At 44.5% G+C, this 27412-nt stretch overlaps 1 protein-coding gene across 2 annotated transcripts; it reads right to left on the bottom strand.

Annotated features, from left to right (window-relative positions):
• Window positions 1–469: 469 nt before the first annotated feature.
• usp39 (ubiquitin specific peptidase 39) lies at window positions 470–20584 on the bottom strand. 2 transcript variants are annotated; one of them, XM_055662460.1, is made up of 13 exons: window positions 20420–20584; window positions 17361–17445; window positions 16842–16936; window positions 13534–13670; window positions 12233–12385; window positions 11519–11744; window positions 11132–11206; window positions 10136–10203; window positions 7690–7878; window positions 6324–6466; window positions 4868–5003; window positions 2237–2323; window positions 470–1297 (listed from the first exon to the last, which is right to left on the bottom strand). In XM_055662460.1, exons 1-13 carry the CDS (start codon window positions 20496–20498, stop codon window positions 1241–1243), a joined length of 1530 nt encoding a protein of 509 aa, XP_055518435.1. In that variant the 5' UTR covers window positions 20499–20584; the 3' UTR covers window positions 470–1240. The 2 variants fall into 2 exon arrangements, with proteins under 2 accessions (XP_055518435.1, XP_055518436.1); XM_055662461.1 differs by having other exon boundaries at window positions 20426–20584.
• Between the last annotated feature and the right edge of the window lie 6828 nt (window positions 20585–27412).

The following is a 27412-nucleotide window of genomic DNA, read 5'->3' as shown; positions in this document are numbered from 1 at the left end:
ATGCTGGAGTAACTCAACAGGTCAGGCAGCATCTCAGAAGAAACTGATGTGATGTTTTGGGTCAGAACCTGTGTTCAGACACTATTTTTGATTCTATCCACTTACTGCAGAGATGGTGCCTGGTCCACTGAGTTACTCCAGTACTTTGGTATAAAGCAGCATCTGCATGGTTTCCCATTCTCCTGAGCTTGCCCAGTGGAATTGTAAAGAAAGCAGTTGCCAGAGGACACGACCATAAGCAAATATTTACAGATTAACACTGTCTAGGCTTATGCGTGTCAGGCACAGACCGGAGGCTATCATCCACACCAGTACAAAGAAAGCAACACTTTCAGGAGAGGTTAGATTACTAAAATATAAAATACATGACTTTATTCTTCAGGTGGTTGAGATACCTGGTCAATTACATCAGCAAGTGTGCGATCGCCCAACTAATTCCCCACTATTGAATGCTCAATGCCAACCAAAACTTAAATGAAAATTTTATTTATCTCAATTGACAGAAATTGACAAAATAATCCAGGAAGTCGACCATGAGAAATGTGTTGCTGTTATAATTTCTAAAACAAAGAGCAAGAATTAGTTAAACCAATCCAAACCTACCCAGATCCTGTTCCCCTTCAGTATTCAAAGATCTTCCACCTAAACATATTACAAAATTAAGACAGATTTTCACATGGGCACTGATGTTCCCAGCCTAAAGCAGACCGGTTTCTGCACTCTACAACGTCAGTAAATAGCTCCCCTCAGCTTTGCAGCATTTGAAACATCAGCCACAATGCAGAAGGCTGCTTCCGCTTGAGCAAGATGAAGCAAGGTCATAATAAAACAGAGGTTTGCAACATCCTCTGGGATTCACGCTGCCAGTTTTCCAGCAAACAGAATGCAGAGACAAAGATGATTCAATCAGTGGGTGGTTTTCCAGGGCAAATCAGGCCATTTCTGCTATTGCCCGACTCGGGCAAATAGGACTCGTTCCATCAACATATCCCTGGGATTCCCCCCCAGTATCATCTAAATCCCTGCACACCTTCACAACTCCGTATTGGAGAAGTTAGTTTGAACACCAGAGGTAGGAAATCACTGCATCATTGCCATGTCCGTGTACTCTGCATCTGCCAAACATGGGTATGGTCAGCCTTTGGTTGAAATATTGCCAGCATCCGCAGGGTCAGCTCCACACCGGCTCTGAGCATCACGGGGAAGATGCCGATGGTCAGGAGATTCTCCCTGTCCCAATTCATGCTCCTTTCTGACTGGGAAGACTTTCGTCGCTGTCTTCTCGTCGCTTCCAGATCTGTTGATGAAACAGTGGAGCTGACACGAGCTGCTTGGTTCTTTCAGCTCAAGTGTGAATTTGAGCAACATCATGAATAATATTTCCAACACCAATGATTATTTCATCTTCAACAGTCTGAACTGGGTGGCTCCCTATCACAAAGTCCATTCCAGTCAACACAATGCTACTATTATAGTCTATTGAACATTCCCCAGGGAAGAGGATTCAAACTGCTGTTCATTGAAGCATTAGCTCCTCTTACTTTGGCTTGCCAATTCAAACCAACACATATAGAGTTCCCATTGACTAGCGTAGAGCCATACAGCATAAGCACAGGCCCTTTTGCCAGGCTTGTCCATGCCAACCATTTGCCTACATATGGCCCATGTCTCTCTATGTCATGCCAAATATTACAGTGGTGGGACTGGCAAAAAGAAACATTCTCCCAAAGGAGGAGCTGAGTGCTGGGCCAGATCAGCCATGAACTGACTGTAGAGGGAAAAGCTTCAGGGAGAGTGTGGATTATCCCTGCTCCCATTTCCTTACCCATGTTCAAGGTATTTTCAATTATTGGAAAGAAAATGAAGTCCAGTTGAGGACAGCAGAGGAGAATGCACAATCAGAAAGCATCCAGGAATACCATTTGTAGTATAGAGAGTCTTTTGGTCGGAGAAGATAGATTACAGGAAGTATGGAATTCTACAAGTTCCTGGTTCCAGGAAAGAACAAAAGCTGGGATGGAGAGAAGAGTTCTATGTATACAGAGCCGTAGACTGGCTTCCTGTCCTTGCAGCTTTAAGCTTGCCCTTGTGCATTCTTAATCACATTTTCTGTTCTTAAATTCCATTGAAATTTGTCTTATTATCTGAACTACATCTGGAGTTTATATAGTCATTAGTCTTGTGTGAATACAAACAGCAGTATGTGGAGCAGGACATTGCCCCTGGCAGTACTAACCTGAATATAGGCCTCAGATAGGGTGATCATCTGTGGCAAGATATCAGTAACTTGTAGATCTTGCAGCTCGTACCACTTCCCTGTTCCCTGAAAGGAGAGAACCAGAAAGATACAAGTATTATGTTTGCAAAAAAGGAGATAGAAGAGTCTGAAAATGTTGGAATCTCAAGCAAAACACAAAGTTGTGGAGGAACTCAGTGGGTCAGACAGCATCTGTGGAAGAATGTTTCAGGTTGGGAACATTCTATAAATTCCTACAGACTGGCCCCGACCTGAAATATCATCTGTCCATTTTCCTTCATTGCTGCTGCCTGACCAGCTGAGATCCTCCAGCAGTTTATGTTTTAATATTATATTTAAAAGACAGTCTCTTATATTGCAGGAAATCGCACACAGTGTAATGGACCTGTTGGTCAAACATGTGGATACACTACCTAGTTTACACAACAGCTTTCCATTCAGATTAACCAGTGAAGATCTCGATGCAAAAACAAAAAAACTGACACTGTAAATCACCGGACAGATTCAAAAACAAATGATGACACAGAATGAAACCATTGAGGCTGTCATGTCCATCCAGATGGATAAAGAAACACCCAGCCTAACCTCACCTCTCTTCTGTAACCATGCAAATCACATCTCTTCAAGTATTCTTTACATGCGGTGAGGCTTTCTGGTTTCATTACCCATTCAGTCAAACAGTTTCTGCCCCTGAGTGTAAAGCTTCTCCATTTCCTTTAAATACTTCTAGCAATTACTTTCACTCTTCGTCCCCTAGTTGTTAACCCTTATGGCTAAGAAAATATGCCTGTCTATTTTGGCTCAACAGAATTTTCGGTCTCCCCTCAACATCCCCGACTCTATCCCGAGCAGATCCAATCTTTCTTCACACCTACATTTTCCAATCCTAGCAAAATTCTTCAAAATGTTCCTCTGCGCCCTCTACAGTATCGCGTGGACCAGAACTAGATCTAGTGACCTGCATTTGTTGTTCACACTGCGGTCTACCTGAGCAAACAATCTCCATGGACCATGTGAAAAACACTGCCCTCACATCCATAGACAATACAATTCCACGAGGCAGACTTGGGACTTTCCCCAGTAATCCTGCCTTCTACATCATCGTTTACACTATTGGTCCCAATAATTTGCCCACTTTGTTGACAGTTTAAGAGAATAACCAAATTGGCCAATAAATAATTCCTTGGTTTATTCCTTTTGTAACAATTGTAGGGCACTAGAAGTGCCATTTCTCCACAGCCAGGAAGTATTAGACAATGATAGTCCGAGCCTCCTTTGTTTCTTTTAACAATCAGGGATTCTTGGTTTCTTGGCTCTGGACACTTATGGCAAAGGAAATATACCTGATTTTTCCTGTTCTATCTTGGCTCAGCAGCATTTTAGGATCAGGTCTTCATGTGGAGCTGACAATTCACTCTTCCTCTATTATGTTCATCTCCTCCAACATTAAGCATTCACTCTCCTTTATGTCACCATTATCCCTCATTCGTAAAGACAATCACAGCCTACTCATTGAGACTCTTGCCCACATCCTCCACTTACAAACACATTCGTTTTTTAGCCCCTAACAGGCTCAACACTTTCCATAATGATTCTGTAGCTCTTATAAAACAGCGCTGGATTTCCTTTGCTTTCCTATTATCTTCCTCTTAATTACACTCCCACATTTAGTGTTCTTTTATGGGCTTTCTGTAACATTCAGCTCTCCGTGTCTGAAATAGCTTCTCTTTTATTGCTTTATCCCATCCTCTATGTACCTTGCCTTTCAAAATAAAAGTGAAAATCTGAAACAAAAGCAGAGAATTCTTGAATTGTGTAATTTGTCCGTATATTCCATTTTCCTAATATCTGGTTGAAGGAAATGTCTGCTGTTTAAGGACTGGATGCCAGACAAGCAATGTGACAATCCCAAAGGTCAGGAAGTGAGGCATTAATAGAGAGTGAATGGGACAAGGATACAGATGCCAAAATTCACCAAGGTGTAGTTCTGGGTTTAATACCCTGTAAACACCTTGCTATTCACGACTTCCAGCTGTCATTCCATTTATTGTGTCGAGAGCTGTTAAAAGGCATTCCGTATTTACTGAAGCAATAATGACAATCAGTCCTAGTGAAGTATTAAACTAGCACACACTCAAAAGGAAATTAGAAAATTACCTGAAGGGCAGAAAACTGCAGGCCTTCAGAGAGAGAGAGAGATAGAGAGAGAGAGTGCAAAGATGCAGCAATCTTAAACAGCTCTTTTTGCCAGAGTCAACACAGCACAATACTCTGAATGGCACTGTGTGACAATCTTTTCCTGATTGATTGATATTTTATTGTCACATATACTTGGTACAGTGAAATGTTTTGTTTTGCACACAATACACAAGAATGAGCTGAGAAAATATAGCTTCATAAACCTGGTAAAGAAATCAGCAACTGGAGATATTTGTTGTCCCCTGTGTAGTTTAGAGAACTGATATAGATAATGCTCAGCCTAGCTTCCTCCCTGTATCTGTGACATGATGTTGTGTTCATTCATACATTCCACTCAAGGCTGCGAACAGCTACTGTTCTATTCCTCACATAAAGAGCAAGGGATGCGTGGAGCTCCAGCTGCATACTCACATGATGCAGAACGTGGACCCTGTACGCTCCTTCACCGGGCTTCCCATCGTGGACCACGTTACCTATCAGGTCATAGGTGGTGTGTTTGTGTACCGCCTGAACCTCCTCCGACAGGTACTCCCGCAAATCCACGTTCCTGAAACACATTGCAATAAACAGGAATGTTTTAAAACACGAAATCCTTGTTATCTGAACGTCTGGAAGATGCTGCCTGATCTGTTGAATATTTCCTGCATCCTTACTCTTTTAGATTCCCAGCACCTGCAGATGCTGGAAAATCGATGGTACACAAAAATGCTGGAGAAACTCAGCGGGTGCAGCAGCATCTATGGAGCGAAGGAAATAGGCAACGTTTTGGGCCGAAACCATTCTTCAGTTCCCAGTACATTCATTTACCTTTCACCCCTTCTTTAATTTCACCTCATTCACCTGAGCAGCTCACAAAGTATTGTGTCAGCTGGTATTTCCAGCACATGTCATTGTTATTTTGAATGTCTAAACTGCAACAGCCAAGCAGAAGAGGAAGTGTTACAAATACTGTACGTTAGTGCCTCCAGCCCACAAAACGCAGAATGCTTCTGTTTGTGTCTCTCACCGTTACACCAGGTGTCAAAATCAGATGAGAATCGCCTCAACAAAGCTTGGTTACAATCACTAGTTATCAACACGTTACAAAGATGCAGCAGGTCAAACTCGGTCAGTTCTGAGAAAGACCATCAAATTCTCCAGGGAGTGTTGCAGAGCAGAGGGCACTAGGAGTGCAAGTACACAGTTTATTCACATCACAGGTAGACAGGATAAAGAAGAATGCTTTCATCAGCCAGGGCATTGCGTACAAGAGTTGAGATGTTGCAGTTGTACAAGACGTTGGTGGGGCTACACCTGTAGTATTGCGCACAGTTTTAGACACCCTGCTTTAGGAATGACAGCATTAAGCTGCAAAGATGATTCACGAGTCATTGCCAAGACTCGAGGACCTGAGTGATAGGGGGAGGTTGGGCAGCCTTAGACATTATTCCTTGGAGTGCAGGAAGTTGTGGTGATATTACAGAGGTGTATAAAATCATAAGGGAAGGGGAATAGGAAAAGATAAGGTGAATATACAGAGTCTTTTTTTTTTCAGAGAAGGAGATGTCAAAATTTAAAGCACATAAGGTCAAGGTGTTAGGGGACAGATTTAAAAGAGACCCAAGGAGCATCTTATTATTCAGAAAATGGGGCATATATGGAACACACTGCCAGAGTTAGTGGTTGAGGAGGTACAATGACAATATTTAAAAGCCATTTGAACAGCTCTGTGGATAGGAAAGATTTAAAGGGATATGGGCCAAACACAAGCCAATGGGACTATCTTAGACGGCACCTTGGTCAACATGGACCCATCTCTGTGCTGTGCTACTCTATGAGTAACTCTAACACAACCTCATCCAACTGAAAGGTGAAGTGTATTACTTACGTAATTGGAAAGTTGACAATGGTGGGATTTTTCTCGATGAAGAAATTGTTCTTTGTGAATCTCTTGATGTAGAAGATGAGATAGGGCGGGAGCTTTGTCAGCTGGAACCTCTTCAGGAAATTCTCCTTGTAGGTTTTATACTCCTGAAGAAAATAAAAAGAACAGTTGTCAAGGTGTGAGAGCTTGCACGCTTGGAGCACCCGTCACACCCAGGGTGGTGGGAAATGTTTGGCAGCAAATAAAATGCTTGCAAATGTGGTTACTGTTGGAAAATAAAGCCACATAGAATAGCAGTTGTGATACTGGATGAATAAGATTAAAAACTCAAATTAGAATCCAACCATAGTAATTAAATTAAATAAATATCGTTGTTAAAGCTTCCTTGTTAAATAAAACTGGTGTACAGTTCAAATTAATCATGCTGTTTTCATATCCAAAATATCTCCAATAACTTCAATATTATTCTTTGGGGAAGAGAACCGCACCCAGCCTGGCCTTGTCACGACACCATTCCCATTCTATATACGCCACGTAACTGCTCCGAGGTCACTCAGCAAACTACTTACACTGATCAGACAGAAAGGAGATGCACAATAATTATCGGCTTTTCCAATAGAAATTAGATTAATAATAAATGAACCAATCTGTACGCAGTCAGGTCTCACACATACAACTCTACGGAACATGACCTGATTACATGTTTTGAAATAAAGTTGTACAGCACAGAATTAGGTCCTTTGGTCGACTGCATCTGCACTAACCTTCAAGCACCTATTTATACTCATTATATTTTATTCTTCCCAAATTCCCATCAAATCCCCCCAAATGCCACCACTAACCAGGGACATTTATAGAGGTCAATAAATCTACCAGCACTCAGGCCCTAGGCACATGGGAGGAAACCCAGGTGGTCACAGGGGGAACGTGCTAACTCCACATAGACAGCATCCAAGGTCTGGACTGTGTGGAGTAGCTGGAGCTGAGGCTACATTGTTAGTATGGAACTATTGGACAAGGATCGCTGATCAGCGCAGACCCGGTGGGCTGAAGGGCCCGTTAACATTCTGTATCTCTAAACTAAAAAAACTAAGTTAAACTTGAAAAGTAAATATTGTCAAAACCAGTAGGAAACATTATGTGTTTGGAAGTCTAGTACTAAAGAGCCACGGCTGTATTACATGCACTGTTACAGGCCGTCTACTGGGCACTGCACAGAGCGGCTTCCACACTCAGCACTGCTCTCCCAGTTCCTTGGCAGTCCTGGTGTACACCCTGATATCACTGCTGCCTTAGTAGTTCAATTACATTAGCTCCGTTTGCTAAGATATTGAGTTTTATTCTCGTTTGCCTCTCATTTTGCACCAACCTTCTCTGTGATGCCATTGAATTTTGCCAAGATGTTGAAGAGCGGAACTTGTGGAATAATCAGCTGCTCCTTCTCATCCTTGTACAGGGGTGCAGTGGGCAAGTCAAGGGTCAGGTACAAGAAGGTGGACTCTGTCATGGTTTCCTTGAACTCCTGCATTTCCAGCAGTTGCTCTTTCTCCTCCGGTGTCTACAGAGAGGACATGAAAAGAAAGTTAATGCTTTATTTTTTAACGTCTATTAACATGTTTTGAACAGGAGATAAGCCACTGGCAGCTAACTAATCTCCATACTCAATGCATTACCGCTGGCTGAATGGTCACATGAGGAACGATTATCCCAGCCATTCATCAAGCTGACAAGATGCAAGCTCAGCTCTCAAGGTGATGGACAATGTTTTAAATCATTCCCTCAGGCTCCTTGGAATCGCTCTGATCCCCTTTAAAGAGTACACCGCACTCACTGCCAAGCTCCCATTACTAAAATCAATCAAACACAACCTATTGGTCCAGCAGTTTTTAACACTGATTTTTTTGTTTTAAAATCAGGAGGAAAAGGCCATTAGAGGCAGTAAGCCTGGTTTTGTTCAGTTTCACCTAACTAACATTACCACCCTTGTCTTCAGCAGTTTCATCATGGTTTGCCTTCATGACCTATTCCACAATCATCAGCTCATGAACATTGGCACAAGTGTCCACCAATAGCAGACTGCCAGTCCCTTTATAGTCATTGACATACGTGCCTGAAACTCTATAAATTAACAGAAGAAGAAGAATAAAAAGCAACTGAGGGCCATCACTGATCATTTGTGCTCAATGGTTAAATAAAGCTAAATCATTCTAAACACTAGCACTACATTGGCTGAGAGTCTACTGAAAACTCAGGTTGAAATATCATGCAGTTCTTAGATTGAGGCGGTTGGGAACTTCAATTTATATCAAACCCTGCTGCACACGGCCCAAGTGAGATGATTAGACCCTTACCTTGTAACTATCTCATACTTTAGCTGCACTGAGAATGTTAGATGGGGAAATCTAGAGGGAATTTTACATTGTAATTAACCGTTGTTCTACTTACATGAAGAGTGTCCGCTTTAACATTGTACCGCTGCTGACAAATTCATTTCACTTGCACTTTATGTGCAATGCGACAAATAAAACTGTCTGTTGAGTGTTTCAGGTGTAGTTTAGGAGGGTGATTGTGTGCTACAAGAAGGTTAGTTGCACAAAGAAGTGTTTGAAGAAAACTATGGACCTGCTGCATTCCCAATACTAATAGACACGTTGTAGAAACTTGAAACTGCAGGTGCTACACAAAAGACTCAAAGTGCCTAAGTAACTCAGTGGCTCAGACAGCATTTCTGGAGAACATGGATAGACGATGTTTCAAGTCGGGATCCTTCTTCAGACTAATTGTGTGTGTGTGTGGGTGGGACAGAAACAGGTGGGAGTCCAGGTGGTGCTCAGGGAAGGGGAACATTGAGTACTCCAATTTTAGGTAACTCCTGCAAACCCCCCCCCTTTCTTCCACCACATCCTCCTCATCTCCACCACACCTGGATTCCCACCTACCTCTCCCTTCCAGCAAAATTCCTTCCTCTGGCTTCACAATTCACCCAAAACGTCACCTATCCATGTTCTCCACAGATGCTGCCTGACCCGCTGAGTTACTCCAGCACTCTGTGAAACGTCACCTATCCATGTTCTCCACAGATGCTGCCTGACCCGCTGAGTTACTCCAGCACTCTGTGAAACGTCACCTATCCATGTTCTCCACAGAACCCGCTGACTCCAGCACTCAAATGTCACCTATCCATGTTCTCCACAGATGCTGCCTGACCCACTGAGTTACTCCAGCACTCTGTGAAACGTCACCTATCCATGTTCTCCACAGATGCTGCCTGACCCACTGAGTTACTCCAGCACTCTGTGAAACGCCCTATCCATGTTCTCCACAGATGCTGCCTGAGCGATGCATGTCCCCCACAGATGCTGCCTGACCCGCTGAGTTACTCCGGCACTGTGTCCTTTTACCAATAATTACTTTCTTGACAAGTTACTAATTGACTTAATGCAGTAAAAGAAAGGTGAAACAGACTGAACTGTTCGACTCTATTCCTCCACCTCTCCCACATTAACAATAATGGGTTTGAAACAATTCCACTCACAACACTGGCAGGACTTGCACCAACTTGCATTAATGGCTCCTATATGCCACCATGTGGCTAAAAAGAATAAGTGGAACTAAAAATGTATCAAACAGCTGTAGCATTCTGATCTTAGAGCTGCAATCATTTCTAATGTGCAACCTACCTGTAGTCCCCAATATCCCATCTCTGATAGTCAGCAAACCTCCTCCCCTGTGTTCACATCTTACCTGTTCTGATCTGCCAATCAGAAAGCATGGAAAACAACATACAACATACAAGAGATGATAATGGGCCTTACCAGGTCTGGTGGAGGCAGCTTCTTGGTAAATATCCGCATGGAACCCTGGAACACACTGTTGATGATGGCTGCAATGAGGAACATGTCCCAATGTTGAGAGGTCACGTGGAATAAAAAACAAGACCACACCAATCTTCACAAGCTCCACATTACCTACATACTACCACTTAAAACAGCTCAGCTGACCCCCACCACTTATCAAAACAATGGCAACCCACCAACTTCCTCTTTCTTCAACAAAATAAAACATATTTCACTCCACACACCCAAAGATCTATGAACCTTGCTGTGGCAGAATTCGGGAGAATTAGGATTACTGCAGTGATTGGCTAGATGGCCAAAGTCTGATGTGGGCCTATTGAATATTAATAGTTTATTTGATGTAGAAGTCACCCAGAGTATGGAACGGTGGGTGTATGGAACAAGTTGCCAGAGGAGGTATTTGAGGCAGCTACAATAGTGACATTCAAAAGACATTTGGACAGGTACATGGATATGGGCCAAATGTGGGCAAGTGGCACAAGCATAGATGGGGATCTTGGGTCGGCATGGGCAGTTTGGGGTAAAGAGCGCTGTATTACTCTATCGAAGTCATGTGAAATCTGTATGGGTAGAATAGAAAACACCAAGGGGCAGAAACATTGGTTAGAGTTGTCTATAGTTCCTCCAACATGAGTGGTAATGATGGGTGTGGAATTAAAGATGAACACAATGAGAATGTCACTGTCATGATAGTGAACTTCAATCTACATATAGGTTGGTTAAGAAGGCATCACCACAAATCAAAAGAAAATGGGGGAATGTACCACATGGTCAATCTACGAGCTTTACTCACAGGGCTGACGGGCAATTAGATTAACAATAACGGTAACTTAAAAATCACCTTACAAGCGGCAGAAAATAGATTGTGTTTAGATCCAAATATAGATTCATACACTGAAATAAAATATGAATGAGCTCATGTAATCATTTTTGTTTATAGATATAATGACTTACTCTTTTTCTTCTTGTTCCCACCTAGTGCCATATGAAGTGCATTTAGGAACCAAGACAGGAAGTCAACAGCATCACCTGCAATAGCAGACAAATAATTCACTGAAAACATCCACTGCAAAGGTTCTGGGAATTATCACAAGAGGTATTTAAAAAGGAGCCGAGCAGCAACTCTTTCCACCCAGAGGGTTGTTGGTGATTGGGGAGATATTGCCTGACTAGTTAGTTCCAACATATTTTGTATTATTTTAAAGTACATCAGCAAGTACAACACATGCACGTTAACCAAGTCAAAATACAAAGGAGTAGAATTTCAGTGGGGACTTCTTTATTCTTCCCGACAAATGTTTGTAGATTCTGCAATACTCAGCCAGAAGAATGAAAACTCACCCTGTTTAGTAATTTGGAAACGTTTCTTGCTGCACAGGACAACAGCCTGCAACATCTCATGTGGAGATACATGAGCCTTGAAGTTTCTGGGATTCCTCAGCTTTCTCATCAGCTCTCCAAACCTCTGCACCAGCAGGAACATTATGTCTCCTGGTGGCCGCTTTATGTCCTTGTAGTTTTCTTCCTCCAAGAAATAATTACGTAACGGAGGCACATTGGACAGGGCCTGAAACAGAAGCAGAGAAGCTAATTCTGAAACACCAGAGGGCAGGAAAGGAAAACTCCACAAGTTAAATTGTGCCATCTGTAAACAATGCTCCTAAAATCTATCATACACCGCATACATGCTTCTCTTTGCGAAATTTGACAATAAAACACTCTTGATTCTTTTCACCATGCATGGCCAGCATACATCATAGCTGCCATGTATTCTCTGCTCCTTCCACCAATGTTTATAGTTCCTCTCCATAGCAGCCTAATTCCTTGGTTCCACAGACATATTCCCCTCCACTAGTGCCTCATTCCTTGTTTCCACAGACATATTCCCCTCCATAACAGCCTCATTCCTTGGTTCCACAGATATATTCCTCTCCATAGCAGCCTAATTCCTTGGTTCCACAGATATATTCCTCATGTATGAGCCCAGGCAATCTATGGAACCGTGGGCTCAAGGTAAATCTTGCCCTTGTCTGGATTACTGATTTATTTCTTTACCTGCAGCACCACATTAGCATAATCGTTAGCCTTGATGTTGTTCAGCCCGACAATTCCTGGTAGATAGGTGGTTCCATCGTAGGCCCGTGACAGTTTGGATTGCTTGTCCAGGTTTGCAATGTGTAGTTTTGTGAAAGTTGGTTTCAACACATACTGCAAAACAGAGAATAGTGCCATAAGTTGTGACGACAGTCTTCTCAGATACAAAACACGGAAACACACTTTGTGCAAAGCTTCAACACGAGTTCCTTATCATAGGTGAATGATGTCAGAATCTGCTCAGGGAAAGCAATGGCCGTCTCCAACAAGAGGAAGTCTAGCCAGTCAAACCATCTCCCCTCAAATAGTGAAAGGCTTGGATAGAGTGGATGTGGAGAGGATGTTTCCACTAGTGGGAGAGTCTAGGACTAGAGGTCATAGCCTCAGAATTAAAGGATGTTCCTTTAGGAAGGAATTGAGGGGGAATTTCTTTAGTCAGAGGGTGGTGAATCTGTGGAATTCTTTGCCACAGACGGCTGTGGAGGCCAAGTCAATGGATATTTTTCAGCAGAGATATAGATTCTTGATTAGTATGGGTGTCAGAGGTTATGGGGAGAAGGCAGGAGGATGGGGTTAGCAGGGAGAGATAGATCCTCAATGATTGAATGGCAGTATAGACTTGATGGGCCTAATGGCCTAATTCTGCAATTCTGCTCCTATCACTTATGACCTTATGACATTCAATGGCATTCTGGGAGTATTTTCAATAGAAGGTCCACAGCAGGTCAAGGTGGCTCAAGGGCAAGTTAGGGATAGAACATCTTACATTTCATACTTTATTTCATGATCGTGAGAACGTTCAAACCCCCCAACAGCCTTTATCTTTAAAGTTAAGAAGAGCACCTGAATGAATTTCTTGATAATTTCCATTGGGTGATATTATGCCCTAACAACCCTCAATAAAATTCAGTTTTGGGTGATAGATTTTTAATTTATGCCTTCCAACCATTGATCCCAGCGATGGTAAGCATTCTTCTAATTTTATCTAAAGCTCCAGAAATCTGAACTTCCCACATTTTGGGGGATTAAGATCCATTTCACAAAATATCCAATTGAACTATATATAGTGTCATACATTAGCAGCACAAACATTAATCAAGACTTTCAAAATTCATTCTCCAGTTTCACCAGGATACAGCACTGAGGAGTAACTAATTCTAAATCAACTTTATATCAACAGGACTCAGAGTTTCAGAAGAGGGGAATTAAGAAAGAATCCTCCTTCCAGTCGCTTGTTCATTGTTTCCAGGAACCATGCTCACCGTGATGTCTTCTAGAGAAGAGTCAATGATTTCATAGTTGTCTGGTAAGCAGTAGAACTTCAGAGTGTGCAGATTCAAAAAGACATGGTGCCCGACCTGGACACTATGAATGTTAGCGTAAGACTTCAGGCCTCGTCCTAGGAAACACAGATCACTATCATCAAAGACAGATCATATCTTTCATTCATTGTTCTTTATCTCTCCACATCAACGTCTATATCTCTTGTTTCCCTTATCCCTCACCAATCTGAAGAAGGGTCTCGACCTGAAATGTCACCCGTTCTTTCTCTCCAGAGATGCTGCCTGTCCCGCTGAGTTACTCCAGCTTTTGGTGTCTATCTTCAGTTTAAACCAGTATCTGCAAATTCTTCCTACTCAATATGAATGATACTTTATTGTATCAATATTATTCTCTCCCCATTCTAATATTGAACACTGGTGAAGTCTTGGGCTGTCAGCTTCAACCAAGGCTACCTGTAATTGGAAACCCAGAAAAAAGTGGCAACATCTTCTCATCCAGAGTGTGTCACAGAAACGCCATGATCTCATTTACCAAACAGGTACATACATCCATACATCCCAACAGGACCCAATGAATATTGATCCTCCGTGGAACCAGTCAATGAAAAGCCTTTCACTCAGCAAGGGTGAGTGACGGTATCTCACACTGCTCGCCAACTCACAAGTTCAGGACTTTCACGTTTTGAATACATCATTCACGCATCAAGCAGCGCAACTACCAAAATATCCCTAGTTTTAATCTAGCCCAGTTTACAAAACAGGATGTATTGTCACATCCTTGCTGCCAGTTGAACCATCAAACACGACGAGCGAGAACTGAGCTGGAGTGGACAGATGAAAATTTGTGCAAAGGCAATGTAACAAAAAAAAAGTCAATTATCTGCAAAATGCTGGAATCCAAAATAAAACAGAAAATGCTGGAAACACTCAACATATCTGCGCAAAGAGAAACAGTTAACATTTCAGGTGAAAGATCCTTTTCCCTCACCACCAGAGGGAGCAGCAGGACCCAAGGTTTAGTGTTGAGGAAATTGTCTTTCATAGTTTATGTCAAAGCCTCGTTCATCTTGCCAGAATATCACCTCACACTCAGCATTCAATTCCACCTGTCATTGCTCTGGCCATCTTACCAACTCATCAATATCAAACTCTAGCCTAAGATTACCCACCTCCAATCAACAATACCACTCATTTCTGCATCATTTTTGAACCTGCAAACCACATTTCCAACATTCACATCCAAATAACCAATGTATATAACAAACAGAGCCTGATCCCAATATCGATCTGCATGGTGCTCCACTGGCTGCGTTGCGATCACAACACCAAACCACTGCGATGCAATTTACCAATTTGGCCAGACCGCCACAGGCTTTAACCTTTTGGATCAGCCTCCCTTCTGAGACCTTGTCAAAGACCTTACTGAACTCCACGTAGACATCAACTACACTGCCCTCTTCAATACTCTGGTTATCTCTTCAATACATGCAATCAAATTGCTCAAACAAAATCTCCTCCTAACAAAGCCATTCTGATTATCTTTGATTAATCCCTGCCTTTCTAAGTATAGAACAGAACAAAGAGTTTCTGTTCAGGGGAAGACCAATAGTAAATGAGACCATAATAGAAGATGATTTAGCCGGTCTCGTTGTCAGTGCCAGTCTACATCAGACATTCCCTTTGTTCTCTCTACCCTTCCCCCTTTGCAATGTAAAAGTGTTTTTATTCATAATCCCCATTCTGATGAAATGTTAACTACTTCTCTCCCCATGGATGCTCCCAGAACTGTTCAATATTTCCAGCATTTTGTGTTTTATTTTAGATTTGCCGCATCTGCAATTTACTTATTTAACATGTCTACCATTCCCATATTTTCATTTATAATGTCACCATCATTAGTTTTCATGGCGCTCACATTACATTAAACCATCCTCTTATTTTTTAAGTATAAAGAAGTGTTAATTGTTTTTCTCCTTTAACCAAATTTCCTTCCATATTGCCTTTTTTTATATAATTGGGTGAGTTTTGGTCGTTTGTAGCTCTCCCCATTTCTACCATCGTTCCAGTTTTTTTTGCACGGTGAACCCCGGCAAGGTGGGCACAGGCAAGGTAGGGTTCAGGCACGGTGGGGTTCAGGCAAGGTGGGGTTCAGGCAAGGTGGGGTTCAGGCAAGGTAGGGTTCAGGCACGGTGGGTGGGGTTCAGGCACGGTGGGGTTCGGGCACGGTGGGGTTCAGGCACGGTGGGGTTCAGGCAAGGTGGGGTGGGTTCAGGCACGGTGGGGTTCGGGCACGGTGGGGTTCAGGCACGGTGGGGCACGGTGGGGTTCAGGCAAGGTAGGGTTCAGGCACGGTGGGGTTCAGGCAAGGTGGGGTTCAGGCAAGGTGGGGTTCAGGCAAGGTAGGGTTCAGGCACGGTGGGCCGAAGAGCCTGGTCCTGTGCTGTACTGTATTTTTATATTTTTCATCATTTTTTTTGTCATGGAGAGTCATTTCTTTTAGGAGTGTAATGATCATGCTTGTTCTTTGAACATTTTCCATTGATCTTGCTGCTTTCATTATTAACAAGCAAGTCCAATTTACTACAGTGTTTAAGAAGGAACTGCAGATGCTGGAGAATCGAAGGTACACAAAAAAGCTGGAGAAACTCAGCGGGTGCAGCAGCATCTATGGAGCGAAGGAAATAGGCAACGTTTCGGGCCGAAACCCTTCTTACTACAGACTGCCTCTATCTTATCAGTCACAATTGGACCCAAATCTAGAATCTCAGACTTTATTTCCCATTTTCCCAATCAAACACTGCATAAACACAATTGTTTAGATTGAGCATGGAAACAGGCCCTTCAGCATACCGCTGACCAGCGATCATCCTAGTTACACTAGTTCTATCCTGCACAAGGGACAATTTACACAAGCCAATTAACCTACAAACATGCGTGCCTTTGGAATGTGGGAGGAAACCGGAGCACCCAGAGAAAACCCACATGGTTACAGGGAGAACATACACACTCCATACGGACAGCAACCGTAATCAGGATCGAACCCTAATCTCTGTCACTGTAAGGCAGTATCTCTACCGCTGCACCACTGTGCTGATTGTATTAATAAACAAACACAAAGGTACTTGCGATTAAATCTGAAATAGCTGCTCCCCTCAATATTATAGGATATCTTCAATTCTTTCTCAACTCTTTCACTACTTTACTCATTTGTTTGTCTATTTATCCTAATTCAAATGAAAACAAAATGAAATTAGTGTCACAAACTAAAATGCAGAAAGTGAGCTTACCTTGAAAGTATTTGCCACACACCAGGCAGGCATAAACATTGATGTGAGAAAGGGAGACTGAGCACAACTTCTCAAAGTCAAAATCCAGCACACTCCTATAATTGACAATTGTTAGTCAGGCTCTGAGTGTTGCAGAAGCATTAAAACATGATTGTAATATTCTCTACAACAAAGAGGAAGACTTATTTAAATTGGTTGTTAAATGAAGTAAACACTGATCCAGTTCAGTTCCATGCAGGACAAAACTCTTTGTGGAAGGGAATCATTAGGTTTGTGGCAGCACTTTCATCTCTGAGTCTGAAGAATCAGGTTTGAAACAAGGTTAGCAAATGGATACCCGAGTTCTCTCTCTACATTCCGGAATATGATCTAGCAGATATACTTCCCCACCCACTGATTGTTTATATATAATTTATTATCATTCCAATATAATTTACCAATCCTTTTCTAATTATTCAACCCAGACGTTAAGAAAAAATGTCACCACATGATGTGAAAATAAATGTGGCTCGTGCTCACCTATTGATGGTGTCCAGGTAGGGACAATGTCTACTTCTGTCATCCTCCTCATCCTGACAATGGCTTCTTGCCATCTTTGAGGGCACTAATTAGAATAGCAACAACATGAATATGTTTAGTTTTTTAAAGATACAGTGTGGAAACAGGCCCTTTGGCCCACCGAGTCCGCACCGAGCACATTAACACTATCCTACACACACAGGGCACAATTTACACTAATACCAAGCCAATTAACCAACACACACGCACGTCTTTAGTGTGTGGGAGGAAACCGAAGATCTCGGACAAAACTCACGCGCTCACGGTAAGAACCTACAAACTCCCTGCAGACAGCATCCGTAGTCAGGATCGAACCCTGGTCTCCGACGCTGCAAGATAAGGCACCAACTCTACCGCTGCACCATTGTATCACCCTTGTATATTACATTTGCTAATATTAACACAATGTTAGACACAAGAGCCAAAGTACCTCAGTTCTTAAGTACAAATTAGATAGCATTTTTTGCGTTAAAATAATGATTACAGTTTAAATATAGATGGGACATCTTGGTGGGTGGAAGAGTTGGGCTGAAGGGTCTGTTTCGTGCTCTATCACTATAATCAATCAAATAGATTGATTCTATTATCTGAATGAATGAATGAATAAGTTTATTGGCCAAGTATGTTCAAATACAAGGAATTTGCCTTGGTGCTCCGCTCGCAAACACGACAAACAATAAACAATTAAGAATAAAACATCAAACATTAAAACATTAAGAATAAAACATTATAGTTTAAACATGTGAATGAAATAAAATACCAGAGCAAAAGGCTACTAAAGATTTTTGGTTATCGAGTAAAGCTACACCTCGTGGAAAAAAATATGTTTATATGTCTGGCTGTGGCAACTTTGACAGTCCGGAGTCGCCTTCCAGTGGGAAGTGCTTCAAAGAGTTTGTAGCCAGGGTGAGAGGGGTCAGAGATAATCCTACCCGCTGGCTTCCTGGCCCTTACAGTGTACAGTTCGTCAATGGGGGGAAGGTTGCAGCCAACAACCTTCTCAGTTGATCAAACGATTCACTGCAGCCTCTGGATGTCGTGCTTGGTGGCTGAGCCATACCAGACCATGATGGAGAAGGTGAGAACAGACTCCACGATGGCCGTGTAGAATTGGACCATCATTGCCTGGGGCAGATTGTGCTTCCTCAGCTGCTGCAGGAAGTATATCCCCTGTTGGGCCTTTTTGACTGTGGAGTCGATGGTGGTCCCCCATTTAAGGTCCTTGAAGATGATGGTTCCAAGGAACTTCAAAGACTCCACAGATGTGACTGTGGTGTGTTGATGGTGAGTGGGGGGAGGGGAGGGGGAGCTCTCCTAAAGTCTACTCTCAATTCCACTGTCTTAAGAGAATTGAGCTCCAGGTTGTTTCAAAGGCACCAGAATGCCAGCTATGTCACTTCCTGTCTGTAGGCAGATCTGGATACTGTATCATCCAAAATCAGTACTCCATTCCAGCTTTTTCCCCATATCCCTTGATTCCCTTAGCCCTAAGTGCTAGAACTGCAGATGCTGGTTTAAACCGAAGATAGACACAAAAAGCTGGAGTATCTCAGCAGGACAGGCAGCATCTCTGGAGAGAATGGGTGACGTTTCGGGTCGAGACCCTTCTTCAGATGTTGGATCAGATGTGTCCATCTGGATTTATTGATTAGGGTGCAAATCCACAACATTCTGTGTCAGAATCAAGATCTCTGGAATTGACCCATGAAGACATTGGCACAAAAACCCAGATGCTTACAAGGTGTTGGAACTCACTATCCACGTTCCTACAGCTCTTTAAACATTGCTCTGTGGGTGAGGGGTAGAGTTTGTACGTGAGGAGGTAGCGTTTATGAGTGAGGGGTAGGTAGAGGGAGGGAGTAGAGTTTAGGGCAAGGGGGTTAGAGGAAGGGTGTTGAGGGGAGTGGGTGTGGAGTAGAGGTTGTGGGGTGTGGGGTAGCGAGAGGGGTAGAGTTTGTGCGGGGGTGGGGGGTAGAGGAAGGGTGTTGAGAGGGGTGGATGTGGGATAGTGGTTGAGGGGGGGTAGAAAGGGGGATAGAGAGAGGTAGAGTTTTGGGGGTGGTGTATAAGTAGAGGAAGTGTTGAGGGGGTGACGGGGTAGAGGTTGGAGTGGTGAGGGTATGTGGGGGGGGGGTAGGTAGAGTTTGTGAGGGGGGAGTAGAGGAAGGGTGTTGAGAGGGGTTAGATGTGGGATAGTGGTTGAGGGGGGGTAGTTTGTGGGGATAGAGAGAGGGGGGGGGTTGTGTGCGGTAAATAGATAGAGGAAGTGTTAAGGAGGGTGACGGGGTAGAGGATGGGTTGGGTGGTGAGGGGGTTGTGGGGGGGGGGGGTAGTGGGTTAGAGGTTGTGGGGGGTAGAGATTGGGGGCGGTAGGTGAGGGGGGGGGGGGTTGTGAGTAGGTGGTGTATAGGTAGAGCAAGTGTTGAGGGGGGTGACGGGGTAGAGGATGCGGTGAGGGTATGGGGGGGGGGTAGAGTTTGTGGGGGGATAGAGCAAGTGTTGAGGGGGTGAGGGGGTAGAGTTGTGTGGGGGGGGGATTGGGAGGAAGGGAGATGTGGGAGTTTGTGATGGGGGGGGGGGTAGTGTTTGTAGAGGTGGTGTATAGGTTAGAGCAAGGTGTTGAGGGGGTGAGGGGGTAGGGTGGTGTTTGAGGGGGGGAGAGTAGAGGAAGGGTGTTGAGGGGGTGGATGTGGGGTGGTGTTTGAGGGGGGTAGAGTTTGTGAGGGGGTAGAGAGAGGGGTAGAATTTTGGGGGAAGTGGGGTAGAGGGGTAGAGTTTGAGGGTGGTGTATAGGTAGAGGAAGTGTTGAGGGGGTAACGGGGTAGTGGTTGGGTGGTGAGGATATGGGGGGGTAGAGAGAGGGGAGAGTTTGTGTGGGGGGGTGAGGGGTCAAAGGGCGGGCCATGATGGTCACGCGGGCTCCGCCAGGTCACGGCCACGGAAGGTTCTGGAAGGTGTGTGTGCGGCGGCGGCTCGGGCCCCGTCTCCCCGCCCCCGGCCCCCATTCCCCGCTCCCTCACCCTCACCCTCCCCCGGCTCCGCCTCGTCTCCGTCTCCGGCCTCGACCTCCCGCTCCCGCTTCAGCGCCGCCGCCGCCATCACCGCCACCGCCGCCGCCACCGGGTGGCCGACCGGCTGCTGCTCCCGTGGGTGGGACCAGACCCTCAATGTCCCCGCTTCACAAGTGGGACATACGTTGCTGCCAATGTAATTGTAATTGTAATTGTAATTGTAAATCTTTATTGTCATTTCCTGAGTATTCGCATACTCAGAGGAAACAAAAAAAACGTTTCTCGACCAGTGTCCATTCAGTTTTCGTTACAAAATAAATAGCAATTAAAGTTAAAATACATGTCATGAACAATTTAACCCTCTAATAACATTCAATAACATTCAACAGCCGTTCCGACTGGCAGCGGGGTGTTTGTGCGCGATACTTGGCAGGGGGGAAAGTTCATTTAACAGTCTTATAGCCTGTGGGAAGAAGCTGAGGAGCATCCTGCTGGTTTTGCAGCTGATGCTCCTGTACCTCTTCCCAGATGGGAGGATGGTGAAAAAGTCATGCGATGGGTGGTAAGGGTCTTTGATGATGGAGATGGCTCTGTTGATGCATCTCTTCTTGTATATGTCCAGCAGGAAGGGGAGTGGGGCACCAATAATCTCGCTTGCGGTCTTCACTATCCTGTCCAGTTGGTGACGTTTGTACGCCTTGCAGCTCCCGAACCAGGAGTGATGCCGTATGTCAGTGTGCTCTCAACAGTCCCCCTGTAAAAAGTCCGTAGGTGTGTGGTGGGGAGGCCTGCTTTCCGTAGTCTTCGGAGGGGGTGAAGTCGCTGCTGGGCTCTCTTGACCAGAGCTGTGGTGTTGGCCGTGGACGTCAGGTCATCAGACAGGTGTAGTCCTAGGAACTTCATGCTGCTGACCCTTTCCACATCAGCTCCGTCGATGTGCAGAGGTGTATGGTGTTGTTTCCCCGCCCTCCTGAAGTCAACCACCATCTCCTTAGTTTTTCCCACGTTAAGAATGAGGTTGTGGGATTTGCAATGTCATCATTACTTAGAAACATAGAAATGAGGTGCAGGAGTAGGCCATTCGGCCCCTCGAGCCTGCACCGCCATTCAATATGATCATGGCTGATCATCCAACTCGGTATCCCGTACCTGCCTTCTCTCCATACCCCCTGATCCCCTTAGCCACAAGGGCCACATCTAACTCCCTCTTAAATATAGCCAATGAACTGGCCTCAACTACCCTCTGTGGCAGAGAGTTCCAGAGATTCACCACTCTCTGTGTGAAAAAAGATTTCCTCATCTCGGTTTTAAAGGATTTCCCCCTTATCCTTAAGCTGTGACCCCTTGTCCTGGACTTTACCTCTTTCCCCCATACCTCTACTTTAATATTATACATGTATGTACAACATACACAACCTTCCTTCAGTCCTGCACTGCGCGTTCTGGATACTCTGGAGTGAGTGGGTCCTGAGTTTATTACACACAAGCCAAAAGGGTCGGCATTTATAAATAATAATAATATAATAATACATTTTATTTATGGGCGCCTTTCAAGAGTCTCAAGGACTCTGAAGAACTGGGGGTCAGTTTTCAAAGAGGAGAATAAGAAATGGTCAATATTTTACATGTTGAAATGTTTAGGAAGGAACTGCAGATGCTGGTTTAAACCGAAGATAGACACAGAATGCTGGAGTAACTCAGCTGGACAGGCAGAGAAGGAATGGGGAACATTTCGGGTCGAGACTCTTCTATTCAGACTGTTGTGTTCAAGAAGGAATTGCAGATGCTGGAAAATCGAAGGTAGACAAAAAAGCTGGAGAAACTCAGTCTGAAGAAGGGTTTCGGCCCGAAACGTTGCCTATTTCCTTCGCTCCATAGATGCTGCTGCACCCGCTGAGTTTCTCCAGCACATTTGTCTACCTTCTATTCAGACTGTATTTGGAGGCGCGGGTGTTGATGTGTGTCCACTCCGGGTGAGCGCTGGTCGTCCACCAGCGCGGGCCCGGGCCCGGCCGCGGCCTGCATGGAGCTGCGGGAACAGAGCTCCGCTCCCCGGGACAAGGCGGCGGGAAAGGCCGCTCGGCTCGACATGAGCCACGGCTTCGTCCACCACATCCGCCGCAACCAGATCGCCAGGTCAGTGTCGCGCTGTGTGGGTGGGCCCCGGGGCTGGAGGCAGCGTCTGTGGAGGCGATGGACCCGCTCTCTCTCTCTCTCTGTCTATCTCTTTATCTATATCTATCTCTCTGTCTATCTCTACATCTATCTCTCTATCTTTCTCTCTCTCTCTCTCTGTCTCTATCTATCTCCCTGTCTCTATCTCTCTATCTATCTCTCTCTCTCTGCGTCTCTATCTCTCTCTGTCTCTCTCTCTGTACTGTACACTGACAAAGACAATTAAAATTGAATCTCTGTCTCTCTAATCTCTGAATCTCTCTATCTCTCTCTCTGTCTCTATCTCTCTATCTATCTATCTCTCTATCTCTCTCTCTCTCTATCTCTCTCTATCTATCTCTCTCTCTCTCTCTCTCTCTCTATCTCCCTCTCTATCTCTCTCTCTCTCTGTCTCTATCTCTCTCCCTATCTCTCTCTGTCTCTCTCTCTCTCTCTCTCTGTCTCTATCTCTCTCTATCTCTCTCTCTCTCTCTCTCTCTCTCTCCCTGTCTCTATCTCTCTCTGTCTCTATCTCTTTATCTATATCTATCTCTCTCTGTGTCTCTATCTCTCTATATATCTCCCTGTCTCTATCTCTCTATCTATCTCCCTATCTATCTCCCTGTCTCTATATCTATCTCTCTCTCCCTGAAACTCTCCCTCAGCGAGATCTACTTGGATCAGAGTTGGGATCATCACCTCACCTCTTCTTGCTGCCTACCTCCACCCTCTGTCAAGTGAAGAGGGGTTTGGATCCACACATCACTAGACAGCTCTCTGTCTCGCCTCTCTTCACAAACTATCACTATTGTCCATTAGGTGAAAAAGGTTGGGGGCCTCACCCACATCTACATCTCACTTGCCAGCTCTCACCTCACCTCTCTACCAGTATGAGCCCTGGCATTTAGGAATCATCCAAGGTACAGTATCAAGTGTACAGAAGTCTGAAGAAGGGTCTCGACCCAAAACGTCACCCATTCCTTCTCTCCAGAGATGCTGCCTGTCCGAGTTACATCCAGCTTTTTTGTGTCTAATATTGTCATACAGAAGATAACTGTCCATTTCCCTCTGTAGATGCCGCCTGGCCTGACAAGTTCCTCAACCACTTCATTTTTAATTCAAGCTTCTGATTTACTAACCAATCAACAAGCAGCCAGGGCAGAGATTTTGTAGCCTGTATAGAATGATTGAGACTTAAAAGTGTACCTGGACTCATGTCATGTATCTGTACACTGCGAATGGCTCAATTGTAATCATGTATTATCTTTCTGCTGACTGGTTAACACGCAACAAAAGCTTTTCATTGATGGTGTCCACACTGCTGAGAGCCCCTGTGTTCAGGAATAAGAACATGACAAGTCAACGGGAAAGACTGAGAACGTTTGGCTTAAATCACAGGTTTTGGGTGGGGTTGGTCAGCTCCCACAAAGTCCCACCAAGCTTTGATGGGAAATAGATTGTTACTACACCTCTTCCCCAAAAGTTGGTGTGGCAGTAATATGCGCCCAAGGACAGCCTTGCACGTTAGCAGTGTTTGACAACTACTCTCCTTCTGTAAACAAATTGCCTGGTTCACTGGACCTTGGTAGCTTAGTAGTGAGCAATAATGGCAGACGTACAGCATTCTATAATCGACACTATTAAATATTGGCAGTGTAAACATTCTCAAGTGGTTTCTTTGACAGGTGGATCATTTGATGCAAGAACGAATAGATCTGGAATAATAAGTTATAGGGATGTTTAGCTAGGAGGTACCATTTCTTCAAGCCGGGTCCTTGAGGTGGTCAAAACCCCCACGTTCTTGATATCAATCTATGCCTGTCACATCGGCACCACATTTTTTGAATGCACCGACTTTGTTAATGTTTCACACTGATAACTGTACAATCCAAGTTTTTGACTAGCACATACTGGATATGGCCTCAGGGCATTGACTAGCAATTGATTTATAGTCGACTTGTTGATTTAATGGCAATATTCACGGACATTAAATACACAATGTTCTGGAATTTGAATCAGACCATTTCAGTTGGTCACACAGATAGCGATGTCCCACTGATGAAAGCAAGGTGACGGTCAGAGTGACTTCCATCTGCGTCACGTGGGGGCACATTATCACCTGGTCATGTTGACTGGTATTTTTTTGTGAAAGTCGACTTAGGGCCCACATTTAATCTAACGGTTCACGGACTATAAATACATTAAGTGTTCTGGCGTATTTGAATGTACTCTTAAAACGAGAGGTTGCAGTCTTTCGCTACTTGGGGAGATTGTCCCCCTACTAACTGAAGAGCAGAGGGGGTACCTGTCAGCTGTCCTCTTGAGCAGTCCTGCTTTATCCTTCCAACCAACATTTTGCTCAACGTCAGACTATCTTTTCCCCATTTTTGTGACCGCTTTTGCTTGCTGATAGACTTCCTCTGGTAAAAGCTGCCTAAAAAGTTTGCCAATTCCATTATCATTTTGACACCCTTCAGAGTGCTATGTTCTGTTAGTATTTTTCTCTTCAACTGGCTTGTTCTCCTCTGTTTTTGTTTCTTGACCCCCTCAGTGCAGACACAATAGGCTAGACTGATGTTTACAATGAGTATGTGTGCAGAACTAGTGGGTGGGGCAGCTTCTGCTGGCATAGTCGTTAACCAGCGCTTTAAATCTGAAGGAATGATGTGGGCTATTTTTGGGGTGTGACGAGGAGGGAATGTCAGAGCAGAACATGTTGTTTGCATTGTTGACCAGTAGATAATGCTAGTGCTGACATGGGGGGGGTTACCGTCTTTACATTCCCAGTCCACTAGGTAAAGGAACAGTGAGTGGATTTAGTCGATTGGGCATTAAAAACCCAATCAAATTTATCAGTGCACCACTCTCCTTTTATATAACTCGCTCAAGGGTCCATTAGCTCTCTATTAATGCATAATGCAAAGATAAACAAGAGAACAGATGCATGAGGTATATGGTTCCATTGTGATTTGATTTAGGGCCGCCGGCTGGTTCTGGTTGCCGAGGGGGTCACTAAATGGAGGATGGCAGTGTTACTGGTCTGAGGCATGCGGGCAGTTTAATGAAAGATTGGAATGGATGCGGGGCTAAGTGTCAATTTATTTTGGCGGGGTAGGCGGTGTGATTTGACGGTGCTGTGTTTAGTCAATTGTGCATATCTGGCGCAATCGTCTGCCACATCGCTTAAGCCCTGCAGTGGTAGTTATGCCATGGTGTGGTAACGCACAGTGGGGTCCACGTCTCTGGCTTAGTCGATGCTTTTGAGTTCTTGGAGTGGGGCTATGGTCTCTCCAGTGCTAAGTGGGAGACGTGCCACACCGTGGCCACTATCAGCATCAGCCAATCCTTTGCCACAGCGTCATCCAATGTTTGGGAATACATTTTAACATTGCGGGCAATCTTTTTTTCAAATCGGCTCTTCAAGGTCTCTGTTCGCCTTTTCACGTTCATCTGAAATGTCGCTATCAAGTCGTTCTCGAAGCAGTGCCTGCCGAGGCTGTGCGCAAGAATTTTGGGCCTTCCACTGGTCGCATAACGGCGGGAATCACCGCGCTTGAATTGGGCATAATGCGGATGCTACACGCGTTGGATGATGGGCTGGGGCAGTGCAGTGTCGCGAGAGTGCTGGGCATTCTGCTTTAAATTCTCTGGCAGTCTATCTCAGCGAGCTTGAGGCGCATTCCACGCTTTACTCTATTTCTCCTTGTCAAATCATTTGTAGAAAGCTAACATTTTATAGCGTCAAACTTGTGGCTCTCGCTGCCCAAAAATACTATTGTTCAATGCGCATCGCATGTCAAGATTGATAAGCGGGGCTTGTATGAAGGCACCTTCAGACATTTCCGCTGGTGTTAATTTCAATACAAACACAAGTTGTGCTCTCTTATATACTTTTAGTTGTATTTATTTTTGTAACTATAGTGGGATTGCCGGAATGTAAAGAGGGACTCGGCACGAGAGAAAAAATTGTTATGGATTAATGAAAGCTTTTTGAGCTCTTAACTCTTCGCTTTAGAGGATGATTACCGATAAAGGAAGTGAGTAGCAGTCAAGTAAAGGCACGAAGAAGAGAGTCACGACTTCGCGCCTGCTCCAGTACTCTGTCCACTGGCAAACCAGCCCTGCAGTGTACGGCATCCTGGCTCGGCTCGCGGAGTAGTACAGACCCCTCATCCATACGGTGGTGTCGAGGGGTGCGCTCTGGTCAGGTTGTCACGGCAGCAGAGTTGGGGATCGTTAACGACAATGGAATTGTCTGTTCACAAAGGCAAGCTCATTGGGCCGAGGTGGTTTAAATTGTACAAGTGTCAGGAAGTCTCAGCAAGTGTCGATGCGCTGATGACTACTGGACATATTAATGGATGCCTAGTTGTTGCTATAAAAAAACAATCATGGGTGGAGATGTAAAACGGCATGGTTTCACATCACTTAAAACATTTCCTGTTGTGAATTGTATGAACATTATAGTATGCAACTCTCTGGGTAATCACATTTCAGGGCATCTTGAGGAGTAGATCCTGGCATTGATGGCGGGTAGTAATTAATGTTGTGGCATTACTAAACGGCCTAGTAAAGCTATAAAGACATGGGTGAGGAATGGAGAGAAAGGAAGGGAATGCTGGGTATCCTGAAGAGGCAGCGCTGATAATGTGCTGGACGTGTAGGGGAATGCAAAACAGTCGCATGTTTAATTGGGGGGCTGCCTGTCCATCTTGTAGATGGAGGGCTTCAGAGAAATTTTGCTTTCTCATGGGGGGGATTCTCTGGGTTTGAGTGGCGAGTAGATCGAAATGACAGCGCTCTAGCACGGATGGTCAGAACACAGAATACCGCGCAGGGCCGAGCAGC

The sequence above is a fragment of the Leucoraja erinacea genome, chromosome 35, assembly GCF_028641065.1.
Source record: "Leucoraja erinacea ecotype New England chromosome 35, Leri_hhj_1, whole genome shotgun sequence".
NCBI lineage: Eukaryota > Metazoa > Chordata > Chondrichthyes > Rajiformes > Rajidae > Leucoraja > Leucoraja erinaceus.
The sequence above is the reverse complement of the archived record's forward strand: the minus strand, read 5'-3'. Positions and strand labels throughout refer to the sequence as shown.